We start from the raw sequence: 14,200 nt of genomic DNA on the forward strand, positions 1-14,200 counted from the left end.
ACTGAATTCTGCATTATTAAAATAGGGCTTTCCAAAAGGAAGGAAGAAAAATACACCAATTTCATATTCTCTCTTTTCTCCCACTTGCTTTAAAACTGGATACTCCCATGGTCCAAAATTCTCCCAGGAAAATGAGTGGGAGCTGGTTATGATGGTAACTCTCCTTGGGTCATGCTTGGATTTGGAGAAAGTAGCAGGAATTGATTGGGTCTTTGGACAGCATCCAAAGAGAATTAAGCAAATCTTGTGATTGGGGTTCAATCCTCTTACAGTTCCCTCCCACCCCCACCCCACCAGCTCCTGTGGGTGAGAGACCCAATCCTCACTGATCCAGCAGCCTCCATAATTGTGACAGGAGAAGCAGAGACTTAATTTCCACTGGCTTATTTCCTTCTAAGACCTCTCAGAAAAATGGAGGGCCTAATTATCTGCTCAATTGCTTTATGCCATCTAGGAAATAAAATTGAGAAATATTTTTCATACAGCTGAGTCTTCCTGATGAGCATAAAGTCACTTCTAATTCATCTCCTGTAGACAGGCAGGACATTCTAATAAAGAACAGTGTTCTTTAGGCAATTCCACATTGCTCAGTTTAGCTCTACTTCCTCTTCCCCACAATTCCACCTCTTTACCACTATACTAAGATGATTATATAGATTCCAGCCTCTCCACCTCCAGCCCATCTCCCACTTTTCTGACAGTTAACTTTCTAAAAAGTAGATCTGACAACACCATGCCCTGGCTATAATATCTGTAATGACTTCCTAATATTTACGGGATAGTGGCCAAGTTCATTAGTCTGGCATCCTAAGTGCTTGCAGTTGGTTCCCATCTTCTTTAGTGCTTCATCTGGCTCCACCTCCTGCCCATAACCTCAGCTCCAGCCATAGAAAACTTCTAGGTCCTAACCTTAGTTCATGAATTCCTCTTTATTCATCAAACCCAACCAAATGTCACTTCCTTAACTGAGACTTCCCTGGAGGAGTTCATTGGTTTTCCTCTGTGTTCTCACCACTCCCTGGCCACGTGCCTGTGACAGCACCCACTACTTCATCTTATACTTCAGTTGCGGATCAGTATCTCTCCCTAACTGGAGAGGGAGGGAGGCCCCAGGAAACGGGGAAGCTGTATCATTCATTTCAATTCCACAGGACTGGCCCCAGTGCTTCTTTGGGGGGAAATATCACTGTATGATGTTTAACCTGGCGGAAAATTCCTAACTGAAAGGGAATTAAAGGGCTGTAGGAAATCACTTCTGGTGGAGAGAGAAGAGGAACTGCTGGGTGATGTGATATATGTAATTTTGGACAGAGAGTAGAACTTCAGTAGCAAAAACTGAGGAAAGTGTTTTATGTTGAAGGAAGAACAAGCGAAAAGGCACACAAATAGGAAAGTGAGGGGGCATATTGAAGAATGGAAAATCAATAATGATATATATATATATATTTAATTTGTTGATCTTGCTTGGCACTGTGCTAAGCACATTTTAAAAATCAACCTTTAATCTTCACAGCAAACCCAAAAGGTAATAAATTTAGGTTTAGGGAGTTTAAATAATTTGCCCAACTCCTGCAACTTGTAGAGGGAAAATGAGACTCCAAAGGGGTCTGATGGGCTCCAGGACCTAGCTCTTGACTGTCTCATGGTCCTGCAGAGCTGGTTGTCATTAATGATCCAGGCCCTTGAGTTCTTTTATTTCCTTCCTTCTCTGCCAGAAACTTTCTATATGCAAGATCAATTTTTGTGTTTCTTATTACAGGTGCACTGAAATTTTAAATTTACCTTCTGCAGCTCGGAGATTGTTCAATGAAAAGGGGAAAGAAATCTTCAACTTAAAAGACCTTCAGAGAGATGAGCTGGTAAAGACTTAAGCAGAAACTGGAAAAATTAATATGTTGATACTATTAAAAGAGAAATGTTTTAAAATATAAGAGTTCAGGCACCATTTTTCCACTTATTTTTTCTCAGAATTATCCTAATTCAGCAACCATCAGAAAGTAATATGAATAGCTAGTTGCTGAGAGCTTACTATATGTCAGGCATGATTTTCAGGATTGTGTATGATAGAACTCATTTAATGTTCATTAAATTAAATTATTAGCCACTTGTGATTTCTATCTTACTCTGAAGGAGATAGATTCTATATTCATTTTTAGGCCTTCAAAATGCAATTGTTTAACTATTTCTTAATGATAATTTACATTATTAGGGGAAAAAATCATCTCTAGTTTTTCTGCACACTCTATTTGGGTGGTTGGAGAAGGCTGAAAAGAGACAGGACTTTAGCAGCGCAGCCTTTTCTCCCACTTACAGAAGTTGGGGTATCAGCTTGAGAAGAAAACCTACCTCTAATTGATGCCTGAAATTCTTTGAACAGAGAACCAAGCTTGCAACAAATTACCAAAACTTGATTCAGGCTTTGACTATAAAGATTCCTTGAAAGAGTCCTAAACCCAAGTACTGATGACCAGTATCAGGAGCAGCGTGGCAGAGTGAGTCTCTGTTCTTGGAGCCTGGTAGATCCTGGTTTGAGTTCTAACTTGATCGCTGCAAGTCTGTTTGTTTATAGTATTTTCATTTTTGCTGCTGTGCTTATTCACAGTGTTATTTTAGAAAGAATTTAAGGTAAATTGCATTAAAACATACATTACAAAAAGATATATATATGTATTTTTTGTCTCTGCCTGTGGCCTACAGAAGTTCCTGGGTCAGGGATTGAACCTGCACCGAAGCAGTGACCCAAGCCATAGCAGTGACACTGCGGATCTTTAACCCACTGAGCCACAAGGGAACTCCTATAAATTTAATTTAAAGATAAGTTAATGAGACCACCGAGGCAAAGGGAGTATGAGTGAAAGGAGCATGGGATGGAGCCAGGGATGACTGTGATAAGGTCCATCATATTTGCTAGACGTGAATCTGCCAACTGTCCTCAGCCACTAACATGAAGATAGGAACATGAAGAGTTGCATGATTAAGTATATCCATGAGAGAAAAAGAACCTTGTTCAGAACAAAGACAATTCTGACAAAGATTTTGCTAGGTCCACTACAAAGCATGTATGTGATGATCCGTGAGTGGCCTCAAAAAAGGCAGCATTGAGTTTCTTTTTCTTGTTACCAAGTCTTTAACAACATATTCCTCTATTTTTCCCCCACCTCAACGAAACATGTATCATTTAAAGACATTTGGGAAGTACATATAAGCAAAATGAAGACGAAAATGTACCTGTAATCTTAGCATCTAGAAATATCCATGTTAACATTTTCGTGCATGTATTACAAGTTCATTTATACCAAGAGTTGTCAGAATTTTCTGTAAAGTGGCAGATGGTTAATAATTGAGACCATATGGTACCTATTGATACATCAGCTCTGCCCTTGTAGTACAGAAGCAGTCACCAGTAACATGCAAATGAATGCGCATAACTGTGTCCCAGTAAAACTTTGTTTATAAAAACAATCAGTGGGCAAGACTTGGCCTCAGCCATAGTTTACAAACCCTTGGTTCATACCTACTTACCCTCCCTCTTTCAAGCCCTCCCTTCCTTCTTTCTTTCCTCCTTTCTTTTCTCTCCTTCTTTTAAAAAAGTATTTTTTTCGATAACTTCTTATTTTGGAATAATTACAGATTCACAAAAAGTTTCAAAAATAGGATGGAGAGGTACTTCTTTTTAGAATAAAACCCTGGAGATCCATCAAAGCTGTTGTACCTATCAGGCGTTTGTGCCTTTTTGTCACTATTATTCCATGGTGCTATATATATACTTTTTTTCTTTTTTGGCCTCCCCATGGCATATTGTGTTCCCAGGCTGGGAATCAGATCCGAGCTGCAGTTGCAACCTATGCTGCAGCTGCAGCAGCGTCAGATCCTTTAACCCACTGTGTCCGGCTGGGGATGAAAACCTGCATCCCAGCACAGCAGAGAGGCAGCCAATTCCATTATGTGGGAGTGGGAGCTCCTGTGATATTTTGTTTAACCATTTATTACAGGGTGTTTTGATTGTTTCCAGTTTGGGCTATAATAATGCTGCTGTGAGCAATTATATACAAGATTAGGGACTCATTTCTTTGGCAGGTGTATGTTTCATGTGGAGAACATTGGATCAATCCTGACCTGTCCATTGCTCAGCAAAAGAAGCAAATCTTCCTGAGGAACTTAGCATCAGATATTTCTAAAATTCATACCTTCTGCAGTACACATAAAATAGAGGGTAAGAATTGGAATTACTTACCTTAGTATTTACAGCCAATATAAAATGATGATAGTGCTTTTTTTCTTTTTTATTCTTTCTTTTTTCTTTTTTTCTTTTTAGGGCTACACCTGTGGCATATGGCAGTTTCCAGGCTAGGAGTCAAATTGGAGCTGCGGCTAGAGGCCTATGCCACAGCCATAGAAACACCAGATCCAAGCCACATCGGTGACCTATGCAACAGCTTGCATTAATGCTGGACCCTAAACCCACTGAGCAAGGCCGGGGATTGAACCCACATCCTCATGGACGCTATGTTGGGTTCTTAACCTGCTGATCCACAATGGGAACTCTGGATGTTGCTTTTGAAAAAATTCAAGTTTGGAGTTCCTGCTGTGGCATAGTGGGGTAAGAATCTGATTGTGGTCACTCAGGTCACTGTGGGGGCTCGGGTTCAATCCCAGGCCCTGCACAGTGGGTTAAAGGATCCAGCATTGCTACAGGTGTAGCAGAGGTCACAGCTGTGGCTTGGATTTAATCACCGGCCTGGGAACTTCCATATGCTGTGGGTGTGGCCATAAAAAATTTCAAGTTTGTTCAAACAGATCGTATTTCACCCCTGCATCTTGCTGTTTAGCCCTTTAGACTAATTTTTGCATTTAAAAGAGTTGCATATTTTCATTCACATTGCACTTTGGATGTGCAAAGAAAACATACTTTATTTTGTCTTTAACAAATTGAGCCTTCTTTGTGAACCCCATGTACTTCTAGCAAGGAAAACTTCAAATTCCGGTCATGTTCAAATTTCATGTCATCCATTAATTTATACAATCCCTTTAGGGAGGACTTTCAGAGTCCGGGTTTCCAGGGTCTTACTTTAGTTCTTCTCTAGAATGGAAGGAAAGAACTTGGGGTGCAGAACTTCTTGCTTTCTGGGCCCTGTTGACTGAAGTCTGTGGTGGGTGGCAATGTTCCATTGTTTTGGTCCAGACACTGCTCTGAGTGGCTGATGCTTCTTGCCCGCCTGCCTCAGCCTCCCCTCTTCTCTCTCTAGCCTTCTGCAGCATGGTTGTGGCTGGGTAGCCTTCTCTGCAAATCCTTGCTACAGAAGCTCTTGAGGGCTGCTTGGCAACCACTTCTAGAAAGCTCTTCGGCATGGCTCTTAGTAAATCCTGGATCATGGATGCACTTCTGGGGCACCCCAGATCCAGGTTCATGTGGCTCTGCTACAGACTGGGGTGTTGAGAACAGCTCAAGAAGTCAAGGTGTCCTGAACAATGGGCGATGTCCTCAGTGCTTCCTTGGTGTAGCTAAGATACCCGCAGCAAAGCTAAGATACCTGCAGCAAAGCTAAGATACCTGCAGCAAAGCCGGTAGGGAGAATCATGACACCCAGTACTGGTTTTCTGCCTTCTTCTGTGTCCTGCCACAAATACCCTCAGGCCCAGAAATAGTAGGTTTCCTCCAGGTTAACTGTGAAGTTATACCCTTGATAAGTGGGAGCTAAAGGCTTTCGAAAAAAATCCTAAACCCTGACCGTGTCATCCTGACTTCCATGGCCATTGTCTTATGTTTGAATGTCAAAACTGTGCTTGTACTTGTGCTTTCCTTTTGTAACATTTCTCATCTCATGGTCTTCTCCCTTCCCTTAAGGCCACCCCAGGACCAGGACAAAGGTCCTATACATAGGAAGGCAAAAAAGAAAAATCATTAATATAATTTAAAACGTTATTTTATTGCATATATTGAACACTGTACATTAAGCTTTTGTATTTTTAAGGCATTGAGAACTTTCACTGAGGAGTCTTGGATCCCAGAGAATGATCCAGAGACATACATTTAAATATCGTAACACATTCAAATAGTTAGAATTTATAATAACTAACTTATTTTTGGAAAGACCTATTTTTAGCACTTTTGACTGAGAATATCTTGAGAGGAAAGAATCTACAAAAATTAAATTAAGCAAAATCCAATTTATTAATTTAAAGAGCAATTACCAGTTTCACTTAACATGTATTCTCTTAGATCGAATAGCTGGAAATTTTCTGAATTTTTATTTTAACACATGTTTTCAAATTCTTGGTGTTCTGAAATCATAACTAATATGTCCTTGCAATTTGTACGTTTCTGCTCAGCTCTTGTTTTAGAAGTCCAAAGTGACATTGTGGCAGGAGCCAAGCTTGCTGTGCATAAACCAGTTCCTGGAGAAGAGAAGCAAATTATAGAACCAGAGGAAAAGCAAATGCAAAAAAATGCTTTAACAACGGAAAATGCTTCCAGTGAAATTCTGTAAGTAATCAGTGTGGCCAGAAAAGCTACCTGGTTCGTATTTGAACTCAGCTCATTAGCTCAGTAATAGGACTGAGCCCATGCAGGGAACCCACGCCAAGTTTGTGAAGCTCATGTCAGTTGAAAAGCTAGTACTTAATTAGTTTCTTGGCAAAAGGACAGAGCTGGAGTTTCAATGTTCAACTATCACAAAGATCTGCTTTCAGTGATTTTGTTGTAATGTTACTATTTTTAAAAGATGAGAGTTTTAGGACTGGAGACATTTATTTGAGGAACTCATCATGTTTTGTTTTTGTAAACATGGACATCAGGAACAATTATGCTTCTGCCTTAATGTAGGTTCAAGTTGAATGCATTTTCCTGTGTTATCAGCCCGGATTGCAGACAGCTGTCTGAACTTGGTTTCTATCTCCATAACCTCCTCCTTCCAATTCACCTCTAAGTTTTGTCTATAGGCAATCATCTTTCTAAAACACAATCCTTTTAAAACATTCTTCAACTGCTGCCTGTTACAGACCGAAAACAGTTTGTGGTCTAGAATCCCAAGCCCTCTTAACCCTGGTGCAGGCCTGTCATGAACCCTCATTTGTACCCCCATGCCCACCACCTCCCATCCACACTTTTCTTTCTGCCACGTGAACTCCAGGCTTCAGCTCAACAGCTAAAAGCTGTCTCCTGAACGTGGTGTACTCCACTGACTCCCTGCTACAAGCCTCTGGGCCACATATTCATTTCTTTCCAGCTGAAATGTCTTGACTTGCCCTGTCCTCATCTGTGGAAGGATCTTTATCATTGAAATCAATCGTAATGATGATTGTACTAGCAGTGTCCTTATCAGTCCCCTCCCCCTCCCTCACCAACCACCAACAACCAGGGCAAAACTCTGTCACATGTGTTCTGTGAAGACCAGGGTAACTGACTTTATCATCATTTACTGAGTAAATGAACAATCATTGGATTGATTTCCAAATTTTGAAACCCAAAAGAGCTGATCAATTACCATTTCAATAATTGAAAATTAATTTATATATGTCATTACAAGCTGTTTTAAACAACTGTTTTCATCCTCAGTTATAAGAACGTTAACTTTTATGTTAGGAATCAAACTTCCTCATTTTGGTCCTACACCCTGACCTTAGCAGAGGCACCAGAAAACCCTTTTCAGAGAGAGTGATTTGACCTCTATGGTATCTTCCTCAATAGTTGGGGAATTGACCACAAACTTGCCTAATATCCCCTTTTGTTATTATTATCTATCCTCTGAGTTATTGGGGGGAAAAAACATATAAACAGAAAGTAAGAAAATAGAACATCTTTGAGAAAAAATATTCCTTTTGCTCCGATTCATAGATTTCATCAAGGCCTGGAATCCTTGATCTAAAAGTGGTTGAGTCCACTCAGAACATATTTAATGCTGAATGGATCACGGTGACCATACTTAATAATACTGCATTGCATATCTGAAAGTTGGTAAGAGAGCAGATTTTAAAAGTCCTCATTACAAGAAAAATATTTTGTAATTATCTGCAGGAATGAATGTTAAACACTGTGGCAATCATTTTGAAACATATACACATATCAAATCATTATGTTGTACACTTGTAACTTATATAATGTTATAGTAAATTGTACCTTAATTAAAAAAACAAACAAACAGGAGTTCCCATTGTGACTCAACGGTAAGCAACCCTACTAGTATCTGTGAGGAAACGGTTTAATGCCTGGCCTCACTCAGTGGGTTAAGGATCTGGAGTTGCCGTGAGTTGTGGTGTAGTTTGCAAACGCGGCTCAGATCTGGCATTACAGCGGCTGTAGCATAGGCCGGCAGATGTAGCTCCGATTCGACCCCTAGCCTGGGAACTTCCATATGCCGCTGGTGTGGCCCTAAAAAGACAATAAATAAATAAATAAATAAATAAATAAATAAATAAATAAATGTAGAAAAACAGTGCAGGAATCTCCTGCACATTCTAGGCAGGCTCATTTGATCCTGTCTCTTCTTGAATACTCTTGAGTAGCTGAGAGATCACTATCCCACAAGGGAGCCCATTTTAATGTTGAAATAATAATTTAGAATGTCTCTATCCTATAATTTCATCTGTTTAAAATATTCAAAATTCATCATCATTAATTCACTGAGTTGTATGTTTTCTAGGCTAATTTTCACTAATTCTTTGAACCATTTCTGATGACTTGAACCTGTGTCACCTTACATGAGAAAGTAACAGAATTTTTCCCCAGACTTTCTTACATACATTTCTTTTCACTTATTTGAGAAATGGAAAGATTTGAGGAGAGACATCCTAAGCGAGAGGTTAGACCATAAATCTCTGGAAGGAACCCTTTTGATCGCTGAGTTCTGTGTAAAGATATTTAGTAAAAACGATAAGCAAAAAGCAAAAGAAATGATAGGCGCGCTTACCTCTGCATTGATGCTTTGTGGAAGAAAGGGCTTTCAGAGCATGGAACTTAAGGGGAACTCTCTCATTTTTTTCTGCCTTATAGGCAGGCCCTGCCCTCCTCTTAAGCCTCATCTTGGGCTGCTTTTTCCTACTCAGTACATTCCTGTCACAACAGCTTCTTTCTACTCCTCAAATGAGCCACACATATTCTTGCCTCAGAGCCTTTCTATTTGCTCTTTTCTCTGCCTGGAGTGCTCTCCCTCTCGATTATCACATGGCTGACCCCTTCCCATGAGGCTCCTCCCCATTTCAAATCTCAACTCAAGCAGCATCTCTCAGAGGAGCCTTCCCTGACTCCACTGCTAACCGCATCCCACCCAATTTCTACCACAATTTCCTGTTTTATTCACTTGTGACACTTGCCTCATTTATTTATTCATTCACCTGCCTATTAACTCTCTTCTTCTCAATAGAATGTAAATTCCATGAATCCCAAGAACTTATCTGTTTTGTTCATCACTTTATCCCCAATATTAAACTCTGTGCCCATAATATAGTAGATGTTTGAGAAATGTTAGCTAAAGGAATGAATGACTAAGTAATGACTAATACATGAATGAATGAATGGACAGAAATGTATTAATAAAGCCAGATGTAGTTTTGAATGGCTGTTCTAAAATTGACTTGACTGTACTTCATTTGCTTGGAAGCCGAAGAGCGTATCGATATCCCAAGTTAGAAGATTAAACATCTGGACTTGGAAGATGAATCTTATTAATATCTTGCTGAATGTGATAAAACTAGGAGTGACTTTTTTTTTTTTTTTTTTTGGTTTTCCTCAAAGAAATAGAATTGATGGGAAAGCTGTGTTATTTATTTTCAACACAAGATGGCACTGTTGTCTCTTTAACTGTGAATGCGATTTTTGACCTGAGAAGTTACTGGTACTGCAGTTCTAAATAAGGCAGTTGTTACCCACCAATTTCATATCCACATGTAGTACTTTTGTTACATTTGAAAAGTGTATGGTCTGCTCTGCTAACACAGGAATTGTCCCTGAAGATTTGGGTAATTTGATATTGCTTGCAGTTACATAAGATTACCACAAACACCTTGGTGACCACAGCCTCCCCTGGAGAACTTTATTTACTCATACGAATATCTAGAGTGCTGAAGTATGCTTGCTACTTTGCCTGTATATTTTTCCTGCCTTCAGCAGAGCAGTCTTCATATTGTGTCATAATCCCACGGAAGCAAATGTACCCTAAACAGTGTCTAAGAACTTAGTATATTCAGGTCTGCATAGTGGCTATGCTTCCGATTTCATCTTAATAGGGAGCCAGAAAGTTGACTCTGTTATTTAAACTATGACTATTAAGTAGTTTTGTATATAATTGTCTATAAAAATGTAACATGTTTTTGCTGGTGCTATTTGAGTCTCTCTAGATTTTTCTGTTGAGAGGAAAAGTTAATTAGAATTCCTTAACATTGTCTAATGAGTAAATTTTATGAAACCCAGGCTCTCTTTTCCAGACAGAATTATGACACATTTATGGAGTAGGCAAGAGTCTCATTACATATTTGTTATGAATTTCTAAAACTAATGAGTTGTCTAATCTTATAATTTTTTAAAAATATAATACATGGCCCCATTTTTGTCTTGAGTAAATATAACAAAGATGAATGCTGTTTATTATATGATTGAGGAATTTTACTTGCAGCCTTATATTAAAAAATCTAAATTATGTATTAGTAGGATGTGAATTTGCAGTATTAGGCATCGTTAAGGAAATATGACTTCCAGATTCACTGAAATCCTTCAGGGTATGATCAGACTACACCTCAGAGAAAATTCCATGAGCATAAACTAGAATTCTTAGACTTGTGTTTGCGTTTGAACCTTGGCAGAGATTCACATGCAAGAGCCCATCTCCGAGTGAAGGCTTGTCACACACTTCTCAGGTATGCCTGGCAGGAAACTTCTCATAACTTTGATGAGGATGACAGCCTTCCAAAGAAAACGGAAGAAGAGCTCTTTGAAAACATGGAACTAGAGAATAAATACAGGTAAAAAGTTACAAGGAATTTCTGTTAAAGATTTCTGCCTGGTCTTAGATTCACTCACTATGGGGCAGAAATATTCCTGAGGATTTACGTTACTGCTGGTTATCATTTACATCAACACATTTTTGTGTTTCTTATATTTTTGACCGAAGTATTTATAGGTACAGGTGGGAAGATCCTTCTCACATTAGCTATATAAAGTAATTTCTTGTTCACTGGTGTCTTTTCTATTAAAAAGTAAGCTTATTTGTCTTTGCCTCCTGAGGACTTAGAAAAGAGCCTGTGTGTTTGTTGAATGAATGTGTGAATGTACTTATAAATATGCATATAAGATGCCCTGATGTCTTTAAGAACTTAGTAAAATGCAGTTTCTTCCTTTTCCATTTTTTTTTTTTCTGGTAAATGTTCAACGAAATGACAGGAATCTACAGTAGTTTGTATTCCATTAGCTTTATACATTTACTTAACATGACAGCAATTTATATGAATTAAACAATTTTGCCACTTCAACACTTAGCATTAGTTCATGCACATAGTAGGGGCTTAATAGATGTCTATAAATTAATTTAATTGCTAATGCATTGTGATATTTAATAGTTTTAATAAGTCTGCTTAATGACAAGAGATATTTAAGAGATTCCTTTAAATTAACTTATTAATGTATAGAATTTTGGTTCATGATATTGAGTTGTTAGCAAAGGTTGAAAAACTTGGAGAATGGGATTCTATTTGCCAGGGATTCTGTAGATAGAGGACAGAAATTATCATTATTTGAACAGAATTCCTTTATTTCTTCCGTTCTGATTCTGTATGCCCTGTTCCGCCTCCTACCACTTTTTCCCTTTAACTAAATTATCTCAAATGAATTTTTTCTTTGCTGATGGATTTCTTATATTCTCTTAGGTAAACATTTATTCCTATTACAAAATAAGCTCAGAATTCTACTTTTTACATTAGCTTGACAGTGCAAAGCAAATAACATTGCTGCTGTCCTGATGATAATGCTTCCCCATTATAAGTGAATTTGGTTCACGGTGGGTCTCTTGCCAACAGAACTTGCAATCTCCAGAGCATCAGTACACAGGACATTTTTCTGCTGCTAATGGGATTTTCTTTATCTCAGCCATTCTCCCAAACAGAGTAAACTGCAGAAACTTCGCCGCCAGCAGTTTGAGTACAGAGATGGGCAAATTATAAGCTGCGCTGCTCCTCAGCTAGTCTTGGGGGTGCAAAGCCCCAACCCTCATTCAGGCACAGAGGTGGTTTTGGTGGATAAAAAAGCAGATGATAGTCATCAACGCTGGTTGCATGAGGAAGACAGCAGGTAAACCCCTTATATTTGGGCAATAATATATCAAAAGGTGAATGGGAGCCTAGGAGATCCAGCATGATCTCCACAGAGCAGGAAGGGGTATATTAGAGGACGAGGGATTTTGTTTTCTTCTTTCTTTCTTTCTTTCTTGCTTGCTTGCTTGCTTGCTTGCTTGCTTGCTTGCTTTTTAGAGCCATAGGTGCAGCATATGGAAGTTCCCAGGCTAGGGGTCTAATTGGAACTACAGCTGCCGGCCTATGCCACAGCCACAGAAATGAAGGATCTGAGCTGCATCTGTGACCTACACCACAGCTCACAGTATCGCCGGATCCTTAACCCACTGAGCAAGGCCAGGGATTGAACTCGAGTCCTCACGGATACCAGTCGGGTTCATTACTGCTGAGCCACAACGGAAACTCCTGGATTTTCTATTTAACATAGCCAATAATTTTTTATCCTACTCAAGGAAGAGAAAGCAAGTGAAATCAAATGTAAATGCTCAGTAGTCTACACACAACTCATCTACTGTGGGTTCAGATAAGAAACATGAAATCTGACCAAGTGGGTTCATGGTTTTAATGGGTCACTGAGGTCAAGAGAAAACCAAGTTCTCATCTAATTAAATTTTATAATTTTGGAGTTCCTGTCGTGGCAGTGGTTAGCAAATCCAAGTAGGAAACATGAGGTTGCGGGTTTGATCCCTGGCTTCACTCAGTGGGTTAAGGATCCGGTGTTGCCATAAGCTGTGGTATAGGTCGCAGACACAGCTTGGATTCCGCGTTGCTGTGGCTCTGGCATAGGCCGGCAGCTACAGCTCCTTATTAGACCCCTAGTCTGGGAACCTCCATATGCCACAGGTGCGGCCCTAGAAAAGACCTAAAAAAAATATATATATATATATATATATATATATATATGATTTGAAGGGATCAAGTGAGAATTTTAAAAAGTCTCATTTAAAAAAGTTTGCAGTACTTTTCCTAACTCCATCTCGTGCCTCTCCCCACATGCATGCCTTCCCTCCCTTCCCTGCTTCCATCGTATAACCCACTGATGTGAGCTCTATTCACACGATGGAATCAAATTGGTTCTTACCTTAATCAAGTGTATCAACCCAGTGCAATGGCTGGCCCTTTTCTGGATCTAGATTCAAGCCCACCACTGTCAAAAAGGTTATTACTGAGACATTCAGAGGAAATTTAAAGTAGTCTGATACTAGATGATAATGAAGGAAGTCTTGCTAATTTTGTTGAGTTGTCATAATGATTTAATGGTTATGTTAAAAAGAAGTGTCCCACAGGAGTTCCCTTTGTGGTACAGTGGAAATGAATCCAACTAGTATCCATGAAGATGTGGGTTTGATCCTTGGCCTCACTCAGTGGGTCAGGGATCCAGCGTTGCTGTGAGCTGTGGTGTGGGTTGCAGACATGGCTCAAATCCCACGTTGCTGTGGCTGTGGCCTAGGCTGCCAGCTGCAGCTCTGATTCAACCCAGCCTGGAAACTTCCATTGCTGCACCTGTGCCCCTAAAAACAAAAAAATAAAAAATAAAAAAATAAATCCTGATCACTTGGATATATATTGTAGTATTTACAGGAAAATAAGAAGTATCTCAGATTTGCTTTAAAATATTCTAGTAAAGCAAAAATTTTTAAAGTGGAATATGAAACAAGAATGGCAGAACATTGATAAGTGTGGGTCCATGGTGGTTTCTTAAACAGTTCTCTCTGGTTTGGGGCATGCATGAACATTTCTTTAACAAGAGAGAAAAAAACGCCTTGGCTTTTTTGATCTGTTTTGAATTCTACCATTAGTACTATGAAATGGGGCTCTAGACCCACTTTAGTCTGTTGAAATCTACAGGAAGTGTGTTGTTTGGGTATCTGTTTTGTTTTGTTTTGTTTTCTGAGAAAGAGCTGTGGTTTCCATTGGTGTCTCA

At 39.3% G+C, this 14,200-nt stretch overlaps 1 protein-coding gene across 8 annotated transcripts in view; it reads left to right on the top strand.

Annotated features, from left to right (window-relative positions):
- The window catches only part of LOC100517025, a 431,209-nt gene that overhangs the window by 361,632 nt on the left and 55,377 nt on the right, over positions 1-14,200 (top strand). For all 8 annotated transcript variants that reach the window (XM_021085287.1, XM_021085289.1, XM_021085290.1 and 5 more), the window contains 5 exons: positions 1,760-1,859; positions 4,078-4,213; positions 6,331-6,484; positions 10,795-10,953; positions 12,074-12,274. In XM_021085287.1, coding sequence (XP_020940946.1) covers positions 1,760-1,859; positions 4,078-4,213; positions 6,331-6,484; positions 10,795-10,953; positions 12,074-12,274 — 750 coding nt within the window. The remainder of the gene's footprint in view (positions 1-1,759; positions 1,860-4,077; positions 4,214-6,330; positions 6,485-10,794; positions 10,954-12,073; positions 12,275-14,200) is intronic.

Source organism: Sus scrofa, chromosome 2 (genome assembly GCF_000003025.6).
Source record: "Sus scrofa isolate TJ Tabasco breed Duroc chromosome 2, Sscrofa11.1, whole genome shotgun sequence".
Taxonomy (NCBI): Eukaryota; Metazoa; Chordata; class Mammalia; order Artiodactyla; family Suidae; genus Sus; species Sus scrofa.